General features: G+C 37.7%; 1 protein-coding gene and 1 long non-coding RNA gene across 3 annotated transcripts in view; one reads left to right on the forward strand and one right to left on the reverse strand.

Annotated features, from left to right (window-relative positions):
* Nucleotides 1–21,901, forward strand: part of LOC120535168 (ephrin type-B receptor 1) — a 707,928-nt gene that overhangs the window by 663,053 nt on the left and 22,974 nt on the right. For both annotated transcript variants that reach the window (XM_039762817.1, XM_039762826.1), the window contains 3 exons: nucleotides 16,683–16,832; nucleotides 20,308–20,501; nucleotides 21,636–21,791. In XM_039762817.1, the coding sequence (XP_039618751.1) occupies nucleotides 16,683–16,832; nucleotides 20,308–20,501; nucleotides 21,636–21,791 (500 nt within the window). The remainder of the gene's footprint in view (nucleotides 1–16,682; nucleotides 16,833–20,307; nucleotides 20,502–21,635; nucleotides 21,792–21,901) is intronic.
* On the reverse strand, nucleotides 11,575–21,685 carry LOC120535210. The gene is made up of 2 exons (XR_005634869.1): nucleotides 21,618–21,685; nucleotides 11,575–12,374 (listed from the first exon to the last, which is right to left on the reverse strand). It is a non-coding gene; the product is annotated as an uncharacterized LOC120535210 (long non-coding RNA).

Genomic DNA, 21,901 nt, shown 5'->3' on the forward strand with positions numbered 1-21,901 from the left:
GAGGGTCACACAGACCGCTACAGGCTTGACAAAGGCACCTTGGCTGCCATTAGGTATCAGGATGAAATCCTTGGACCCATTGTCAGACCCTATGCTGGTACAGTGGCTCCTGGTGCACGACAATTCCTGGCCTCATGTGGTGAGAGTATGCAGGCAGTTCCTGGAGGATGAAGGAATTGATACCATTGACTGGCCACCACACTTTCCTGACCTAAATCCAATAGAACACCTCTGGGACATTATGTTTTGGTCCATCCAATGCCACCAGGTTGCATCTCAGACTGTCCAGGAGCTCAGTGATGCCCTGATCCAGATCTGGGAGGAGATCCCCCACAACACCATCTGTCATCTCATTAGAAGCATGCACCGATGTTGTCGTGCAGGCATGTATACAAGAACACAGGGGCCATACAAAGTGCTGCGTACAATTTTGAGTTGCTACAATTAAATTTTGGCAAAATGGACTAGCCTGCCACATAATTTTTTCTCTCTGATTTTTGGGGCGTCTTTGAATTCAGGGCTCTGTAGGTTGATCATTTTCATTTCCATCAAACGATTTTAGGCATCCTTTCGTTCCTAACACATTACCCAGTCTATATCAGTATAGATATCCAGGAGGATTTCTTTTTCCCATTGAGATCTGATGTGTTTTCAAAGTGTTCCTTTAATTTTTTTGAGCAGTTTATATACATACTAGCAAAATACCCGCGCTTCGCAGCGGAGAAGTAGTGTGTTAAAGAAGCAATGAAAAGAAAAGGAAACATTTTGAAAATAACGTAACCTGATTGTCAATGTAATTGTTTTGTCACTGTTGTGAGTGATGAGTGTTGTTGTCATATATATATATATATATATATATATATTTACACACACACATAAACATATATATATATACATATCTATACAAATACATATATATATATATATATATATATACATACATACACACACACATATATAAACATATATATACATATACATACATATCTACATATATACACACACAGCTATTTCAGTATCAGTGCAATACGCTGTTTGTTAAAACGGTTGACTCCCGCTCTTACGTGCAATAACAAATCAAATCATTCAGTTGTCTTTGCTTATATGTCATTTTAGAGCTGGACGCCTGGCATCTTTTTTTGGCCACAAGTTCGTTTCTGTTTGGTGTGAGGTTCTGTGTTGTGGAGATTCTCAGGATGGATTGCAGGTGCTCATCAGTGAGGCGACTCCTGTGTGCTGTTTTGTTAGTCTTTATCACTGAGAAGAGCTTCTCACACAGATATGTGCTACCAAACATGCACAAGGTTCGAGCCGCATGTAGACGGACTTTTTGTTCTTCAAAGTCACCAAAGCGCCGTGCAAACTCAGTGCGCAATAACTCTAGTAAGCGGTAAGTGTTAGGCAAGGCAGCTGAAGCGCTGCATTATGGGATCTGTAGTTTATTGTGTTACCAGCGCTTCATATACCCGGCCATTAATAACAATAATACAGTATATAAAATGATCTCGGGCCGGATATAATTACACGGGGGCGGATGTGGCCCGCGCCCTTGAGTTTGACACATATGGACTAAATAGAACTTGAAAAGATATATTTTTTCAAATGTGATCGCGCAATTCAGATAGAGTTGACGCACTACAGCCTGCATGCCTCAATGAGTCATCCTCCCTCGCTCTTACTTTTTACCGCTCATCTAATGAATACACTGAGTATGGCTTTACCAAAACAATCATTGATGGCGAATAAAGTATCCATTATTCGAGTATGTAGATCGGTATATATATATACATATATATATACCCGCGTATCGCAGCGGAGAAGTAGTGTGTTAAAAAGGTAGAAAAGAAAAGGGAACATTTTAAAAATAACGTAACATGACTGTCAATATACAGTATTTGTTTTGTGAGTGTTACTGAGTGTTGCTGTCATCAAGGATTTGATTATCATTATTTCTTTCAATCAGGTTCGTATTTGTAGGATGTGTTGTGTTCAAGTTACATTCCGTGTTTGTCAATCGTTGTAAAGATGACAGGTTTCATTCATCGATTCGTTTCTTACTGCATCAATAAACAGCTCGTCTTCTTCTTTATCTGAGACCTGACACACTGCATGCACGGGTTTTTTACACTGTCTTCCTTTAGCGGGACATTGACTTTTTCCACTGTGTGCTTTGTTTCCACAGTAGCTGCATTTATGAATATGCTTATCAGACGCTTCATATTTTTTGCTGCCTTTTCAATTGTGTAATTCGGTTTTGTTCAGCTCTTTGGAACTGTTGCTTTTATCTGTGCACTGCGTCAGTTCACGGAGCCACTCGGTGTACATGCATCGAAGGTTCCCAGCTGTGCTGGTGCCATCTCGTGCTATGTCCATAGCTTTATTTAATGTTACCTTAGTCCTGGCACTTAAAACTTTCTCTCGCAGTTTCGCTGAGTTTGTGTCAAACACCACCCTGACCATCTCATCTTCCTCTCCATAAGCAGTCCTTCACCCGTGAATATTTACCCGTGGCAGTTTGCTATTGGATTGCCGCTGACGGACGGCCTTATATGGGCAGGCACTAAATTACAAACGCCAGCGGCAGCCTGTCTATGAACTTAATTTAAAGTGTAGGTTTACATCGTGCTTTGTTTCAGTAGCAGAACTCATGAATATGGTTGTATATGTCACTCGCCGCTTCTTATTGTTTCGCTGCCTTCTCAATTATATAATGCATGTTTTCTTGAGCGCTTTTGAGGTCTTCCTGGTTTTCTATGTACTGCGTGATTACGTGGGCGTGATGATGTCACACGAAACTCGCCCCCACGGCGTTGAAGCTCATCTCCATTACAGTAAATGGAGAAAAACTGCTTCCAGTTATGACCATTACGCGTAGAATTTTGATATAAAACCTGCCCAACTTTTGTAAGGAAGCTGTAAGGAATGAACCTGCCAAATTTCAGCCTTCCACCCACACGGGAAGTTGGAGAATTAGTGATAAGTCAGTGAGTGAGTGAGTGAGTGAGTGAGGGAGTTGATTAGTATATATATATATATATATATATATATATATATATATATATATATATATATATATATATATATATATATATATATATATATATATATATATATACATATATATATACATATACACACATATATATATATATACATATACATCCACATATATATACATATATATATGTGCACAAAACCACGCTTTTATCAAGGCTTCCGTCGGGTAGTCTTTTGAAATGAAATTTTCCTCCAATCAGTTGTAGCAACGCGCTTTCTTACGACTGTTACATTTTTGTAGCTCTGATGTGTACATCATTGTAATCGGTGTACCAGGAAATCATGCATTGCCAGAAGTTCCCCTTTGCTTGGAATGCAAAGTGTGATTAAATGCGTTATTTTTTAACACGTTATGGAGCACATCGAAGCTTCTCAGCTGTGCTTGTGCTAAGAAAAGGAAACATTTTAAAAATAACGTAACACGATTGTCAATGTAACCTTTTGGAAGTAGTGCCTGGAGGATTCAGTGTGGAGAAACTCTAGAGACAGTGTGTGTATTAACTTGTGGATTTTTCTGTGAGTATTTGGTGGCAGCGTCACAAAGTTGGTTCCTCAAGACTGCGTTAGCTGCGGAGCTCAGCTCACAGCGAAATGAGGTGAATGGGAGGGGAGATGATGACGTGACTCTCCCACCCGCCTTAACTGTCAATCCCCCCACAAAGACAGTCTCTTGGAATTTGCATAAGCACAGCCCTTCAGCAGTAATTTTAACTTAGTTACAAAGTGATCAAAACTCTCGTTTATATCCTGCGTCCTGTCATTAAACTTGTATCCCGCTTTAGCCATGGGCATGACAAACGCTAGCGGCAGCCTGTCTATGAACTTAATTTAAACTTTAGTTTTACACCGTGCTTTGTTTCCGAAGTAGCTGTACTCATGAATATGGTTGTATGTGTGACTCGGTAACTTCTTATTGTTTCGCTGCCTTCTCAATTGTATAATGCATGTTTTCTTCAGCGCTTTTTGGAGCTCTTCCTTGTTTTCTACGTATTGCATTGACAGTCAGTTCACATGATTACGTGGGAGGCGTGATGATGTCACACGAAACTCCGCCCCCCCACGGCCATCGAGCTCAACTTGATTACATTATATGGAGAAAAATAGGTTCCAGTTATGACCATTACGCGTAGAATTTCGAAATGAAACCAGCCCAACTTTTGTAAGTAAGCTGTAAGGAATAAGCCTGCCAAATTTCAGCCTTCTACCTACACGGGAAGTTGGAGAATTAGTGATCAGTCAGTCAGTCAGTGAGGGCTTTGCCTTATTTATATTTATATATTTATATTTATATACACACATACTCCAGCGTTTCTCAACCTTTAAGTATTTGCGACCCGAGTTTTCATAACAGTTTTAATTGCGCCCCCCCCCCAACATTTTTTTGAAATGTAGATGCATATTTTATTATACCTACTTAACTTTTATCAACATTTATCTAACTCTATATTTATTGTTCTAGTATCAGAATGTAGTTTAAGTTAATTTGTTTTGGTTTCAACAGATATTTTTTTCATACATTTGATTCTTGTTTTCTTTTTTTCACATCTTCGCGCCTTCCTTTTTGTTACTTCCTGCCCCCCTAGGGGGACCCACCCCACAGGTTGAGAACCACTGATATACTCTATGCATATTTTTTTTTTCTGTATAGAGTGTGTAGTGCTTATTGACAGCTTTTTAAACAGGTATTGTTGTGCATGCTATGACTTCAAATAATAATGGCCTTAATCAGCTTATGTTCCTGTAGCAGGCACTAACAGCAGTTTTCCAGTTACGTTTGAATTTTTATTTTCTCCAGCAAATCACCTAAGGAATACAGAACACAAAATAAGTGAAAGAGTTAGTGTTGAATGGACTTATTTTTATAAACAGAATGCCACAACTACCTGTATGTTATGTCCCATTTGAAAAACTCAGATGTGAACAGTTTCTTTGATAATGTAAGAACAAAATTTTTATTTACTCATGTTCTACCCAAGATACATTTATACAAAAAACACTTCAAACTAGAATTTTATCAACATCTTACCTAATAGGAGTTTTATCTATTCATTATAATGTACTGGTCTTGTGTAAGTCCATGTATGTGTAAGTCTGTGTATGGCTGGGTCCTGATAGTCACTGACCACCACATCTCTATTTCATTAAGCAGGTTTCAGAATGTTGAGAATACACATATTCTGTGTCATTTTAGAAATTATTAATGGTAGGTATAATAATCACAAGTATTACAATTAATTCATTATGAATTTTAGAAGTTGTTCTTATCTTATCCTTTGTTTTTCTACATTAGTATTTGGTATTTTAAATATATTCACTTTACGTCTATTGTAAAAATGCCAATTGATGACTCCTCAGAAATCTTGATAAATATTTAAAAAATATACTGTAGAATTAATTAAATTGAAATATTTCAGAACTATTTGGAAAATTATTGAAATATAATATTAATTGCAAATTACATAGTTTAAAGATCACTTTACTTGTGTATATAAATAACATAAGTATAATAAAAATAATAGTTTTTGCTCTCATATTTTGTACCATAATGTATAAAATCACATTCACATTCAAATCTTAAACTGGATGGCTCTCATCAAACAATGTTTTAAGTATCTTATTATTTTTATTAACAATTTACTAAATATTATTGCCGTATCATGGCATATGCTATTATTTACTTGTGCAGAGCTATTTTATTCATTAAACACTTCTAAATGTTGAAGAAAGACATTTTACAAAAAGGCTCCTTTCAATGTGTAGCCATGACATAGCAGCATAAGCAAAGAGTAATAAAAACTGCTCTTGCAGCATATAGTGCTCAAATAACATAAAAGATGTCTACTCTCGCCTTAGCTCAATGTACAGTCATCTCTGAAAAGAACTATCATTTATTTTAAATAAGTCTGCTACTAAGCTTATTTGAATGTTAATGTAATATTTAAAGGACAACAAAGTTGATGATAGATAGTGCTTCCTGAAAGTCCCTGGAATATGGAGGCCATTTCCAGGCATGAGACTCACTTTTGTTCATATTGGTAGTTACACAAAAATTTCATGGTATCTCTGTCCAAAGTCAAACTGTTTAGCTTTTGTGATTCTAAACTGGGGCAGCATGGTAGCACAATGTTGGTTCCAGCCTTGTGGGTAATGCTGCGAGGACAGACCCCAACTCCACACAACCCTGTATTACAGTGTTTTTAAGAGTGGATGGAAAGACTGGCTTTAAATTGCACAGAGTGGAAGAATATCAGCCACATAAGAGCATAACCTGCCTTCTACAGAGATGAGCAGCTATACATGCCAAAACCAAGAGTCATTCCAGGAAGAAGCCTATCCTTGAGGCCAGAGAACAGAGATATCTGCCAAGAATGAGGGATGTATTTCAGGTATACAATGGACCACCAAAAAAATAAATCTCCTCAAAGGGGTAGGACAAAGCACTACCTGCATGCTTTTTTTTAAATGCATTATATCATCACTGGTATATCATACAATCCAGTTTTGCCTTTTAAACAATAATTGAGATATTTCATGACAGTCTATGTATGAGAGGCCTCGTCTCCACTCTCACAATCTTCAGTTCTGATTACCATGCTGTGCAGATTGAATTATTTAGATCTTTTAGATCTAAATTTAGATATTTTGGTTAACTTCGTGTATGTTCGAGCATTTGTCTTTACTCATGGATACAATCTTGCATTCAGATTCATTTACCTTCTAGAGAAAAGCCAAGCAAAGTGACACCTTTTATTGGCTAACTAAAAAGATTACAATATGCAAGCTTTCGAGGCAACTCAGGCCCCTGCTTCAGGCAAGATGTAATATTGATTACATTGTTTCAGCATCTAGAAAAGCACTATATAAATGCAAAAAATTATTATTATTATCTGTCCAGCAAATGAAAAACCTTATGCCTATAATTCAGACATTTATTTCCATGACTAATTTCTACCACCAGTATATCTGCATTGTGTTCTCATGTCTGTAACAGCATTGTGACCATAATCTTGTTCACAGAACTCAGTACCTCCTATCCCTATAAACTATCTATAGATATAGACTGTATCGTTCCACAAACACCTGCATTTTTGTGTTTGTAAAACTGTTTTATAAACCATAACCAGAATGATCAATCTCTTTGTAAATATTGCATTTGTCTGTGCATAATTTGTTAATAACTTAGAGATGAGAACCTAGCACAGTTCTTTCACAAAGAAAATAATTTTAGCTTCAGGGTAAAGCAGATGGTGTTCAGTTAAACTGTATGACATCACCGAAAGTCAAACTCTCTGGTTTAATGCTTTCATCAGTATGTTTCCTCATTTATTTCTATGTCTGCTAAGATGTATTTTATGATATTGTTTGGTCCAGCAGTTTAGAGATTACCTTTTTATGTGTATGAAAATAAAGAGACACACTTTAATCAGGTCAAAATTAGTCTGCTGTTTTGTGTCATTAGGTACTAAATATTGCAGGTCAAGAACATATGTGGAAATGTAACAGGCTGTATGCTGCCTCTTTATATGAAATGCTTCTAAAACACAGTAAACATTCTTTGAAGAATATACAAGCAAGAGAAATTACCTGTCACTTCAAAATGCCAAAAAGTTTGATTATGTTGCTAGAGTGGCCTTTGTAGGTGGCTCACATATGAGGTAAGGTTGTTAGCATGTGCCACAGCTCTTTAGCTTTTTGTGGGATGTATACATCAGGACAATTTCTATCCTAAGTAGCAGCAATATTAATTGGTAAAAAATTCTGAAATAAATTTTAGGAAATGTGTCAGGTAAGCATTATTTGGAATCGGTCTAGATTTATAATCATTTAATAATTTTACTACCAAGAAACGTTCTGAAAATATTGGATGCCTTCCCATGTAGCACTGAATCAGAAAAGCTGTCACATCAAGTAAAGAACTGAAGTGATCAAAATGGTTTCAGTAAACTCAGCATGTTTAGAAGAAGATTGTCAAATGTTTGGAAGGCTGTCCCCTTGATTTGAACCTGGAAATGTGTTAAATGTTTATCTACTGTCTGGAAACAGACCATCAGCAACTGCCTAACATAACTGAATATTAAGTTGAGCCTAGGACAACTTAGTTCCTGAAAACAAAGACTAAAATTTAAGAAGGTTTATTAGTAAATGAATATGAGAGGGATTAAAAAAAAAAGGAAGAAATGTATTCACATTGTGGGACCCCGGCACCCCCCAACAGGTGCTCAATTACCCCCCCAACTGGATTGTGTGCTGAAACTCTGTTAAAACAAGCAGGAATTAGTTGTCCGCTGGTTCAACTGTACTTTTGCAGGATCACCGCGTAACATGTGTCGTCTGATGGTTGCTGAAGGAAACAATTAAAACGAGCTGCTGACCTGGCCGTGTGCTAACTTTCTGTCTTCTCTCTGAGGAAGGCTATCTGTTCTTTTAATAAAGGGAGCTAATGCAGGACCGCCACCAGCGTGACTGCTTGTGTGCTCTTTGTGCTTAAGTGACGGCTCCCATTGTATAAGTGCTTTGAGAATGTTCCTGCCTTCACAACAATAAAACTGATTTTTTTGGAAACCTGGACTCACCTCTTTCTGTCTTGTGCAAGTCTGTAACTCACACATCACAACGTGAAACAGCAAACATCAAGAAACTCTATTAATCCTGTATTTAGAGGTAATAAGTGCCTTACCTAACTGATATAAAATGTGCAGTATATACTGTACTTTCTTACTGGTTATTAGTCCTCATGTCATAATTTTTACCTCTGCTTTATCTTCTAAGTTCAGTGATCTGGGGTAGGAGGTAACCGTTTATGCTCACTAGTGTCACCTGTGAAGCAAGGGACTGCTCCATAATAACTTGGGGCAATGAGAATATAGCATGCACTTAAGGTGTTGAAGTGTTCTGTAGCCATGTCCCATGTTTTCTATTAAAACAGCCAGCTGTGTTTAGACAGCTTCTCCTAGGCTTCAGATATCTCTCTATTATATAAAACAAATCCTGCAACGAGACGTCAAAGCAGTGCTACTATTTCTGTGTTTTATTTATTTTATTTTTTCAAGTCACGCGAGATGAGACTTTTGACATGAGATTGTTTCAAGTCATGCCCTTCTCTCAACCATATTCAAACACGCACACGGTCCACTCACATCTCATTCGTGTGAATGCTTTTGACAGACACATTTCCTGCTCTCTCAGCTCTTATAAATTTTTATGTTTTCCTCACTTTACATTCCCAATTAAAGAAGATGTATTATGTCCAAATCTTATTGATGAATTTTATCATAAAGGGATATCAACAGAAGAAATGAATACATGGACAATCCTAGCACCGAGAAACAATGAAGTCAAACGAATTAACATAAAAATTGTTGATCAAATTGGCAAATTGGTTAAATGCATAGCAGTAGACTGTGCTGAAACAGTTGGTGGTGATCATGTGGAACTTGAAAACATCAACTTACAATATCACGAAGAATAACTATAACCGTTGTCCGGTCTTCCACCACCCCAAATTACTGTTGAAAAAAGGATGTATCCAAGAAAGGTAATGCATTACATTTTCCCTGGATAACCTTAGACAACAAAGGAGATCTTGATATGCCATTCATATTAAAATGTTAACCGTTTCCTGTTAGAATAGATTTTGCAAAGAGAAATAACAAATCACAGAGACAAACATTTAAAAAAGTCAGTTTATTTATTAGAGAGAAAGAAACAAAAATTCAGTTATACGTTAGGTTGTCACAATGTAAGTCCAAACACAGAATCAAAATTTAATGTGATACTAATAAAAAATTAATTCAAAAAATAGTTTTTACTGAAGTTTTACAGTAAATGTGTAAGTTTTTAAAATATTTGCATGTTAATTTCAAAGCCAAATAGAACAAAATCATATAATGCAATGAAAAAACTTGAACACAACATGAAACAATTTAGTTTCAAATTACTGTATTATGTTTTACTATTTTTTAATATGGTTAATTACTCACTGTAAAGTAAAATAATTCTATTATGTATATGTAACAACTCCCATGAAAATAACATTCTGTTTAAATTGTTCATCCGTATCTCCACGTGCAAGCGGCAGAACTGCAAAGTGGCTTGCATGTAGCGCCAGCCCAGGGGTTGCCAAGCGGAGTGAGCTCTCTTTAAATATATAGGTTAGTGAGAATTGTCCTGGTAATTTGGTAGGCCTTCACTGCTTCACAAATTCCTTAATTTGCTGTGCCCCCTACAAAATTTCAGTCTTGGAAATGAATTATGCAGTACATAACTACTGTCCTTTGGTGGTCACACACCATGGTTGGCCATTGAGAGATGTATTTCCCTGTGTTGAAACACTCTCTGTTGTAGTTCTAACCCTTTTGGTCGAGATATTTTTTCTTCTGATGTATGAGTTTTCTTTATTAAGTAACTAGCAGCTGCATCCAGCTTTGCCTGGATAAGTAATTTTGAGTCAGAAATATCTAACATCTATGAACGGTGTTTCATAAAGTGAATTACAGTGGTGGCAGGTTCTGTCCTATTTAAATAATAGAATTTTAAGATTTCATTTACCATTCATTATAATTTCATCTGATGTACTATCTACCCACTTATTCTAGTTCTTGCTCAATAGCCCATCATTGAAATGACTGGGTGATGGCAGTCATAAAGCCTGTGTGGAATGCCAGTCCACTGAAAGATATTGTCATGCTCACACCCAGACTCTGTCATGTCAGGCCAGTTTTGAAACACTCATCAACACTGAATGCAGGTTTGTGAAACATGGACAGAAATCAGAGCATGGTTTGAGCTTTTTATGTAGTTAACGGAATTATCACACATTAATCATATGAATGTGTTATGAGGGCTCCTAGCAGGAATCACTTTATTAAAATACTATAATCTAAAATCTGAGGGGCACACTTCATTTTGCTTCTTCTCACTATTAACCTCATAGGCTAGGGATTCATTTACCAAAAAGCAAGTCGTTGATGGCATCTCTCAGACCACCTACTACAGCACTACTCAAAGCACTATGTGGAACTTTGTGATCATCTGCATGCATCAGGCAAGAATTTTCTTGTCATCTTTACCAGTAAATAGTGACAGACAGAAAGCCCCTTGTCTTCCAGCAATGGCAAATGAAGGAAGTTACCTATAAAAGACAGGCAGGCATTTCTGCAGTTTGACCAGATGGCCACAGAACATCAGGTATTAAATAGGTCATGATGAAACCAGCACTTGGAGTAGTGTGGAATCAAGGGCCAGCCGTCTTTAAATTAAAATGTAGCACAGCCAATTCGACTGGCAAGGAAAATGCCGACTTGTCCACCTTTTTTCTCTGACTTCTTTCGGCATTTGCATTCAATTACTTCAAGCATTCCATCCTATAGTCTGTAAGGCTTTTGATATGTGACTTAATTGCATTCGATTAACCCCTCGGTTCAAATTCATTGTGAACACGAAGAAACAGAATTAAAGATGCACTTCACAAGCTACCAGAGCAGAGTTTGGTGTGCCTGCTGTTGAGCTTGTAATTGATTTTTTCTTTTTTTTTTTTTTCTTTTTTTTAATGATCATTTCAAACCACTAGAGAGTTGCATGGTACATTGAAAGGCCATTATCTTAGGCCCATCCATCCTCTGCAAAGTAGAGACTCTCTTTCTTTCTTTCTTGCTCATTTTAAAATATTTGTCACTTGGGGCTGCAGAGTATCTGGCAGGAAAACAAACAGTTATTGTGAAAGGCTCGCCCCTCCAGATATTCGCCCAGAAAAGAACCGCCTTAGGACATGTTTTAATTTTTAAGTTGTTCAGCAACGCTGCCCCCAATCGTTTGTCACAGCAAGCTGCTTCAAATAGCAATGTAATGAGGAGGACCATCAATGACCTTGCTGGGAAATGCATGATTATTGCACCACCTCCTCCTCCTCCTCCTCCCTTCTGCTTTTATGGGTTTATGAAAATGTATTTTGTGTAGGACTTGCCTTATAGCCTCCAAGCTTCACAGCCGCATGTAACCATTAGAGTCAATGGAGGAAACCTGTACCTGTTACATTCTATCATGTAATTCTGTGGGCTCGACTCCACTTGAACAGAGAGTGGACAGTGAATTTGTTTGAAACAGGTCCACATTCAAGAGGTAACAAAAAGGTAACAGTTTGTTTTAATGTTCTGTGGTTATTCTGATTGTGTGACGAGTTGTTTGTAGACAGAATGGCAGATGTTTTGGAAGACTTTTCACATTGTCTGCATGTCCCTTATAGCTTATTTCCATGTCTGGAGCTCATGGAATCTGCATTTCTTGTTTCAACTGATGTAAAATAATTTTGTATGTAGAAGCTTAAAGAAAGGAGAGAGGAGAAAGGTTAAAAAAGTACTCTGCAGCATTAGGCAGTTTTTATTATAGAGACCATTATGAAGTAGCAACATGAATACAGATCACAATGTGCGATATCTTCTGGTATATGTGTTAGGCAAACTTTACCTAATATAACATCTTTTACAGAGAGCACTATCACATATAAATTTGTTTTATAAATCAAAAAAGCAATATAACACAGTGTTAACTAAATATAACAAGGCTTACTCAAAAGATTATAGATTATTGTATCTGTTGAAACACATTTTTGATTCTCTGAAATTTTTGGTTCAATGCTGTGTTTGCTTGTTTGCTCTTGTATTATAGTGGGATATGTATTACTTACAAGGTCTCTTTACTAGTTTGGTCTACTCCCGCACCTTAAGATTAACATACACACACTCTCAGAGATCCTATTTACACAACTATGTTTAAGTGATGTCCTACTGCCAGTCACTCTGTAGTATTCCACTTAGGATCCCACCACACACGCATACACAGATCCAAGTCACACAATTATGGAGTGATGACCTACTGCCAGTCACTCTGTAATATCCTACATTGGATTCTTTTCACAGAAGTTAATAAGAATGATTTCTCAAGCCTATCACGCTCAGTAATCAACAGGGACTCACTTTCACCAGCACTAACAAATATATGGATTTCCCCAAGACACACAAAGGTTCAACACTGTTTTGGTTATATGCCACTTACCAACCAACGGGGTCTTGCTTCTACAGGAGTTTTTCTTTTATTAAAGTGTGACCTCTCAGCCTTGATAACCTAATCGGGAAGAAAACTACAATCTTTCTACACTAGATGCCTTGATATTTACTTCGGTCACTATAGATAAAAAGACAAACATAGAAATGTAAAAGCAACATGGTATTTATTAAAGTATAATAATACTAATAGCAAATAAAATAAAATAGATAGCAAAAATCTGTGTAAACTCTTAGAAAAGCTTACTGGGTGGATATTGTCCTGGACAGCTTTTAAATTATGCAATTGGCGTGATGCATAGGTTTGTCTTCTCTGACATCCAAACAAAAAAGTCTCTTTCGTTCTTTCTGATATGTTTTGGTCTCTTCCACCAGTTTCTGTGTTGTTACTCTACTGCAGGGCTATTCAATTGTCGGCCCGTGGGCCACATGCGGCCCAGAATCAACCTCCGAGTGGCCCAGCCCGTGTTCCTATAGATAATAAATTTATATATATTATTCATAAATTGTTATTTAATCTAATTTAATATAAATATATATATATATATATATATATATTATATTAATATAAATATATAGTATATTTATATAAATATAAAGTATTTATTATGTCTATGGTCCCGCCAAAAACGCGCATTCCTATTACGTAGCCTGCAACACGCAAACAATGCAGAGCGTGCCGGTAGTAGCTTAGATTACTATCAATATGTCTTTCTCAACACTAAAACGTAAAATTGCCAATGAAAACCGTAAGTTTAACCCTGCCTGGACCCCCGCCACATCCAAACGCCAAACCGATGTGTTTAATTTGTAATGAGTGCGTTGGAGTATTTAAAGATTACAATGTGCGGAGGCATCATGTTGAGAAACACCACACTTTCACACCAATTTTCCAGAGGGATCTCAAGAGAGGGCTGCAAAAGTGCAGAGTTTGATTGCATCTTACAACCGGAGCAGTACTACCATGGTGCGGTCATTCACAGCCCACTAGAGAGCTACTGTAGCATCCCTTCGTGTTTCCTGGATACTGTCAAAAAAGAAAAGGCCATTCACAGACTCTGAAACCGTGAAGGACTGTATGCTGGCTGTCGTGGATGAGGTGATAAATGACGATAAAATTAAAATGAGCGTGGTATCTGCTATAAAAAACGTACCCCTGTCAGATACTTCAAACATTCGTAGGGTTGAAATTCTTGCTGCAGATGTGTATGAAACGCTGTTAGGAGACCTGATGAAAGCTGATACTATGTCTATAGCAGTAGATGAGTCCACAGACAAAACTGATACTGCTCAGTTGTGCATATATGTCCGTTTTTTTGATGGCAAATGCTTCCGAGAGGAGCAGCTCGGCCTACTGCCGTTAGAAGGACACACAACTGGCGATATAGTCTTTGGGAAAATTTCCGCCTTTTTTAAAGACAGTGGTCTGGATATGAAGCGTGTGTGCATGCTTGTGACAGATGGGGCTCCGTCCATGACAGGGAAAGTGAATGGTTTGGCAGCACGTTGGTCCGCTGTTGCACCTCAGTTGATCTCCTTACACTGCATTGTGCATCAGGCGGTGTTGTGCGCAAAACTAAGCGGGCACTCAAAACGACAATGGACAGCGTTATGGCTATAATTAATTTTATTCGCTCCACATCAAGCCTCCAACACCGCTTATTCCGCATGCTGCTGTCAGAAATGTCTGCTGAGCACCCGACCTTCTTTTGCATAATGACGTGAGGTGGCTGTCCAAAGGCAAAGCACTGGAGCGTTTCTGCAGTCTCAGAGAAGAGATCATAACTTTCCTCCGCGGCAGCAAGCAAAAAAGGCAGAAACGCACTTGAGTCGCATACTGGACGACAACTTCATGGCCGATGCCTGCTTTCTGAGCGACATATTCAAACACCTGAACGATCTCAATTTGGGACTACAAGGCAGAGACAAAACTGTCATCGACCTTGTGGAACAGATGCGCGCATTCCAAGTTAAACTGGACCTTTTCGCAAATGATTTGAGCACAGGCGAATGCTGCATTTTCCGACACTCCGCAAATGCATCTCATACCCCGCACAAATCACGGATGTGATGACAGATTTCATTGCGATGTTGAAAAATAACTTTGCTGGTCGATTGGATGGACTTGATCTGCCCACAGAGTTGGCCGTTTTTGTAAGAGACCCGTTCACTGTTGAAATAGAAGGGTACTTATCCGCCAGAGCTAAGAAACTGGTCCCTTCCATTGACGAGGGGAAATTCACACTCGAACTTGTTGACATGCAGTCATCTGTAACCATGGCACTGGAGCTTTCCACTAACGGGCCTGCAATGTTTTGGACTGATGTCAACGGACATCAGTTCCCTAACATTAAGAAAGTAGCGATCGTCATGCTCAGTATGTTTGGATCAACATATACATGTGAGTCAAGTTTTTCACACATGAACTCCATAAAAAGCAACTCTCTTTGCTCCCTGACTGACCATACTCTCCAACAATGCCTCCGAATTGCATTGACAACTTACAAGTATAGTCACTGCTCTCGTTCAAAACAAAAAATATCACTTCTCCCACTAAGTCAGCAGGGTAACTGTAGCCTACAATACATCAATATAATGTGGGATGCGTAACAGAGGCATGCCTAATCACACATGGTGATTTAAAATATGTTCCCTCAGTGTTGTTATAGTTGTGAATACTGTGCACTTTTTATTTTATGCACTTTGAGATGTTCCTGGGTCAAATGTGTGCAAGTTGTTTATTTTGTTTCAAAAGGAAACAATGTTATTTCTAATAGCCTACTACTGTGCACTATTTTGTTTTATGCACTTTGTGATCAGATAGGTCAGATATGTAGCCTAGGTCAGTTTTTTTCTTTTGTAAGTGGAAAAATAGGCTACCTCAGATTCTGTTAATTCAGCTCTTTTTGTATGCACCTTTTGCTCTGCAAACTGACAAAAGTTAAAAGAGAAACAACGAATAAACATTATGTTTTTCAATAAATTTGTTTGTGTTGGTTTTAAAATGTGTCATTACGAGCTGCTTTGCCGCTAAAATGACTGGCCCAGCTAACCTTCTTGGTTTGACAATCTGGCCCAACTGAATTTGTAATTGAATAGCCCTGCTCTACTGTCATTCAGATGTGCTTTTAGTATATTGAAATTTCATGTGGGTCTTCAAAAAAAAAAAAAGGTAGTTCTTGTAATGAATGATTCCACTCAAAGTCGTTGATTCTTTTCACACCTTTGCACTATTATAAGTTCCCAAGTCATAAACTGACTGAAACAGCTACAATCCTGTAGCATTCATATTGTTTTCTGTTCCCTCTATCATTAAATTATAAACCAACTGAAACAGATGCACTAAAGTTATAAATTACTAGTACAATACAGGAAGAATGTTTAAGAGAGGATGTTTTCTGTATTAATTTCCCCCTAAGTTCAGTTCATCCTGGTTCATTTGAATAAAATTGAAACTTAATATAAGCAGTCTGCAGTTTTAAAAATCTGAGGATTTTACAGTCTAGGACATCCCTGAAGAAGCTGAATCATAATCATGTCTTCTTTTTCTCCTGTCTTCCTGTGCAGGGTGGCAAGATCCCAGTGCGATGGACGGCTCCAGAAGCCATCGCCTATCGAAAGTTTACCTCAGCCAGTGATGTGTGGAGTTACGGGATTGTCATGTGGGAAGTGATGTCATTTGGAGAAAGGCCTTATTGGGATATGTCAAACCAAGATGTAAGTAGCAATGTGCATTTTGGAGGAAAGAACTTGGCCCAATATTGGCAAGATGGCTGCTCAGCTCAAAGACCACAGAAAAATGAATCATAATAAGCCGTAGTCCTTAGAATCCACCAGGTGTCTTCTCAGTAAACAAAGGCAACATGGAGAGTTCTCCTAAAATTGGTTGCTGCCTGAAAATCTGGCCTGATGTCCTTTTACCTTTTATAGCCTAGAATCTACGGATGGACCTTGACTTTGGGTGGGGGTTTTAATTTTCATGTTTTGAAGAGCAGAATGGTTCAAGTCTTTTAATATTCTTTAGTACTTACTGTCAAATCTTCCTTCTCACTTCCTTCTCAAAATAACCAGCATTGTTTTGATTTAAGTATTTATGAGAAGGAGAATTTTCTGCTTTGCCCAAGAACCACAGGATATTGGCCTAATTGAGAATTCACCAGGTTTACAAAGGTGTTGACACCATTAACATTTTTCATTATATTTATTCTCTTGAGGCCTGAGCTTCTTATATAACAAAGTCTGATTTCTGACTGAGGAATAATTCTCTATGGGCTTAGTCCTGGTAAGAAGCAATACAACAAACCATTAGAGATAAAAGAATGTAGTGCTAGGAAGCTCCGGGGATTCTCCCAATATATTGTTTCCATGGTGTTTCTGAGAGCTGTCTTCTGTCTCTGTACATTTACAGAGATTTTGTGACAGCTTTAGCTTTGAGGACATGGACTGTAATGTGGAATAGAGTTTTTTTGGTTTGCAATTAGCCTGGGTAGTTCTATTTAACTGACCCCTCAACCAAGTAATTTCCATTATCTATTAACTCACTATGATGAGGAAAAGTAATTGAATGGAAGCATTGCTTTGACTTTAGGTTTGTTTTGTGAAACTAGTCTTTCTCAAAATTTCCCAGCCTTTTTCCTTTTGATTTGACCTTGATAATAAATATCCTTTAAAAAATAGAACCTCCTTTTAGAACACTGAATTGTCTACTTTTGATTCCATCTATGTTACTTGAAGCCTCTGGAATCCAGTCCAGGTTCCATGTTTCTAAAGAAGGCGGAACACTATGTGGTTTAAAGACTACAGAAGTCATAATAGAATAGACAGCTTGATGTACTTTGTATTCCAAATAACAAAAAATACATGTCTAGCAGGTGTTTGGGCAAGCTGAATTTCAGCAATGTAACATCTGCATTTTCTGCCTTCAGTTCTTGCCAAAATACTACATGAGATGAATTTGAGATTTGTGCAAGCCCAATTCACTGATCTCTTGTTATTTTAATACTGTCACCCTTTGTGAGCTACAGATATAAAGGTCGGAGAAGAAGAAGAAGAAGAAATTGCATTTATATAGCACTTTTCAAGACACTGAAAGCTTTACATAGAGAGGAGGGAGCCACTTCAACCACCATCAATGTATAGCATCCACTTGGATGATGTGACCACAGATATCTTGTGCCCTGTTTGCTCACCACACATTAGTTTTAGGTGGTGAAGGGTGAGAGAGATAGTTAGCCAATAAAATACAGGGGATGATTGTAGGGGGACAAGAATGACTTGGCAATGATCGGCAATTTAGCCAGGACATCAGGAAACAGCGCACTCTTTACAAAAGATGCCCATCATCTGTTATGCCAAAAACAGGACCTCAGATTTATGTTTCATCCATTTTTGCTGCACAGTGTCCCTGCCACTGTGCTGGGGCATTGGTATCTAGCAGTATCCCAAGCTTTTCCTGGTTCTTCTCCTATCCAAATTACTGGCTGAGCCCCAACATGTTTAGTTTCAGGTGGATTACCTGTTCTGAAGTACAGGTGGCTTGGCTACTGGCCAGATGTTCATGTAAATCCAGATAAATATTTCCAGATATAATCAATAGCTTTTCAACTCAAACTCTTTGGTGAATTAGGCCAAAGTTGAAAATCTTACCAGTTTGTGCCGGTGTTTGATCTATTCTATGTCATTCTGTTCTACAATCTGTGAGAATCAAAAAAATATTTCCAGAACAATTTGCAGGCTTTTTTATGAAGAAATAGTTAACATATATTCAGCCCAAAGCTGGCACAAACACTGATTTAATTTAGTTTACTTAAATTTATTTATTGGCAGTGTAAACACCACCTAGAGGTGCTGCATGTGGTAATATTAAGAGATTGGTGTTCCTGTCAAACTGCTCAGATGGCTTACCCCTATATAACAGACAGCCTAGTCAGCTGCCTTCATTATTTGAAAAGATGCAAATCTCTCCCCAGTCTCTGGGGATGTCAGCTTATCAAGACCAGGTAGGGACAGTAATGAGGTGCTAAATCCTAATTAGCAGAGCTGGACAGCTGAGGAATGCTTGTAGAGTGCAGACTTTCCAGCCACCTGTGAGTCATGTCTCTCCACAGCAGTTGTATTGTATTGGTGTGTGTGTTTCTAAGTATCAATGCATTAAAAAAAGAAGATATTTGATCAATCCTCATAGAGCATTTAGCTACAGCCAATTCTGTACAACAGGAATGCAAGAAGAAAATCTGATGGTTTTACTTAAGACAGAAAACTAGAAAGAGTGTTAATGTTTATAAGTAGGCAAATACTGGACAAACCTCCAAAAGCCCAGTAGATCACAACATATGATATAGAATGTCTCGTGGGGCAATTAAATCCATCACTACCTGTAGACATTTTCCGAAAGCAATAGCAGAAGTGTGGAATCACAAACTGGAAGCTTTCTCAAATATTCTGGAAGTACAGGACAGGATATTGCCTAATCTGCTTAATTCAGTTCAGAGCTGCATGCACTAACATTTGTTTCTCCAAAGTATGGAGAAAATACAAATTAGCCAAAAAAAAATATATATATATATCATTTTTCTAGAGTCATTTGCATAATGTTGCCAGTATTCTTTTGGAGGGTACTGTATTTTTGCAATATCCTCTACTTTTTTGATTTGTTACAGTATATTGTTTTGGATGTTACTGTCCAAATATTCCCTAAATTGTGAAGTGACCTTCATATTATGTACATTGATACAAATGCTGAAATCTACTTTGTCCTCCTTCAGATATATCAGGTGTAGTGAAGAGTAATTGTAGCTTAGCAATTAGACACCCATCTATTTTGACTCAGCCCTGGTGTTCCCTTATCTGTTCAATCACATCCTAGTCTCTGAAAATAATGCTAGTGTACTTGTTGTCATTTACATGATTATAAAAATTCCTGATAGTGGCTCCTCACACTTTCTTTGCCACCTATTAAAATGTATCTTTTCAGCTGTATTGACTTTTATTTTAAATAAGCCCATAGAATATAAAATTGAAGGTTCTTTATGTCATTATCATTTTCACTGGCACCTGAGAAATGAAAATTGTATATATAAATCACTTGGTGCATCTACTGAGAGGAACTCAGGAAATTAGTGGCAGTAAGATGATAGTGGCTGGATGCTGCCAATCACCACAGTTGATGGAGCCCTTGTATTTTGTCTCCTAGGTGATCAATGCCATTGAGCAAGACTACCGCCTACCACCGCCCATGGACTGCCCCGCTGCACTGCATCAGCTCATGCTGGACTGTTGGCAAAAGGATCGCAATGCAAGGCCTCGATTCACTGAGATCGTTAACACATTGGACAAGATGATCCGCAATCCAACAAGTCTTAAAGCTGTTGCCACAATTACTGCAGTGTATGTATATTATGTTGTGGCCAATGAAAAAGGAAACAAAACCTTTAAAATTAAAAAAGAGACTTTTCATACAGAGCAGCTTCTGCTGCCCTTCACCATCATCCTGAAGTATTGACTTAAACTGGCTTGACTCCTGGCATTTTTTATTTATGCATATTAGATAGTTACAAGATATGTGAAGATACATGATGTCTAGCATTATTTCATCATTAATCATCTTAAATACCATCTTCCATACATGTTCCATACATGTATATGTGCACAATTTGCAGTAGAAGTACTGCTCCTGAGTTCTTGACTCTAGTGGCCCTGCAGCTCAAAGAGATAGCAACACTAAGATTGTTCCCATGGAGACAGAGTTTTGCTTTTATACATTATATATTGTTCTAGAATACTTTCCAGAAGTGTGATGTGCATATCTGCCACCTTACTGGGCCTCGGGCATTTATCAGTCGTCTTTATTTCACTAACAACTGCCAGTTTAGTCATTTGTGAATTAAATGAAAGGGATATTTTATTTTGGGAGATATCCTACAACTAATGTATACTGTAAGTTCATCTTGTTTAGCTGCCTATGACAGACTGTTCTTGCTAGCAGGCATTTCTTATAGGTGCTAATGTAAAGAATTTAAGACTGATATGCATTGTGCTTATAATATTTGAAATTAACTCTGCTAATACTTGACAATCATGCTGCTCACTACAATTCTGAAAGTTAACAGTTTAAATGTTATTAGTCAAGTAAAAAAATATATTTTTAATTCATAGACTGTAGATGTTATTTACTTTTACATTGCAGACATACATTTTGTAAAAAAAAAAAACAGTCTTGAAGCTTAGTTGAGGAGGTCTAAATCTTTGTAGCAACTGTGAGCTTCACTGAAAATATTACTCAAAATTCTAATAAAAAATAGGAATGCCAGAATATTAATACAAGTGTTCAAACTGCTCCATACACCTCAGTAAAGAGTTTTTGTGACATACAGGAGATAAGTAACACTGCAGGTTTCTGTTGGTTGTGATTCTAAAAACATGAAAGATTGTGGGACTCAGAAAGGAATCAGACCCAGGTGGTTTTCACCAAATTTCCCTGTGATTTAGCACTGGTGTATTTACCTGTTTTTTTCTTTGTAGGCCTTCACAGCCGCTCCTTGATCGCTCTGTCCCGGATTTCACAACCTTCACTTCCGTTGAAGAGTGGCTGGGAGCAATAAAAATGAATCAGTATAGAGACAGCTTCCTGAATTCTGGCTTCACCTCCCTCCAGCTTGTTATGCAGATGACCTCAGAGTGAGTACAATTTAGAAGTGCTCAATAGTGACCTTTCCTGGTTTAAATCAAGACTAGCATTACACTGACCAAAGACATTTCTGTCATGCATTCATGCTGGATGTAAAACT

This window comes from Polypterus senegalus, chromosome 1, assembly GCF_016835505.1.
Source record: "Polypterus senegalus isolate Bchr_013 chromosome 1, ASM1683550v1, whole genome shotgun sequence".
Classification (NCBI taxonomy): Eukaryota; Metazoa; Chordata; class Cladistia; order Polypteriformes; family Polypteridae; genus Polypterus; species Polypterus senegalus.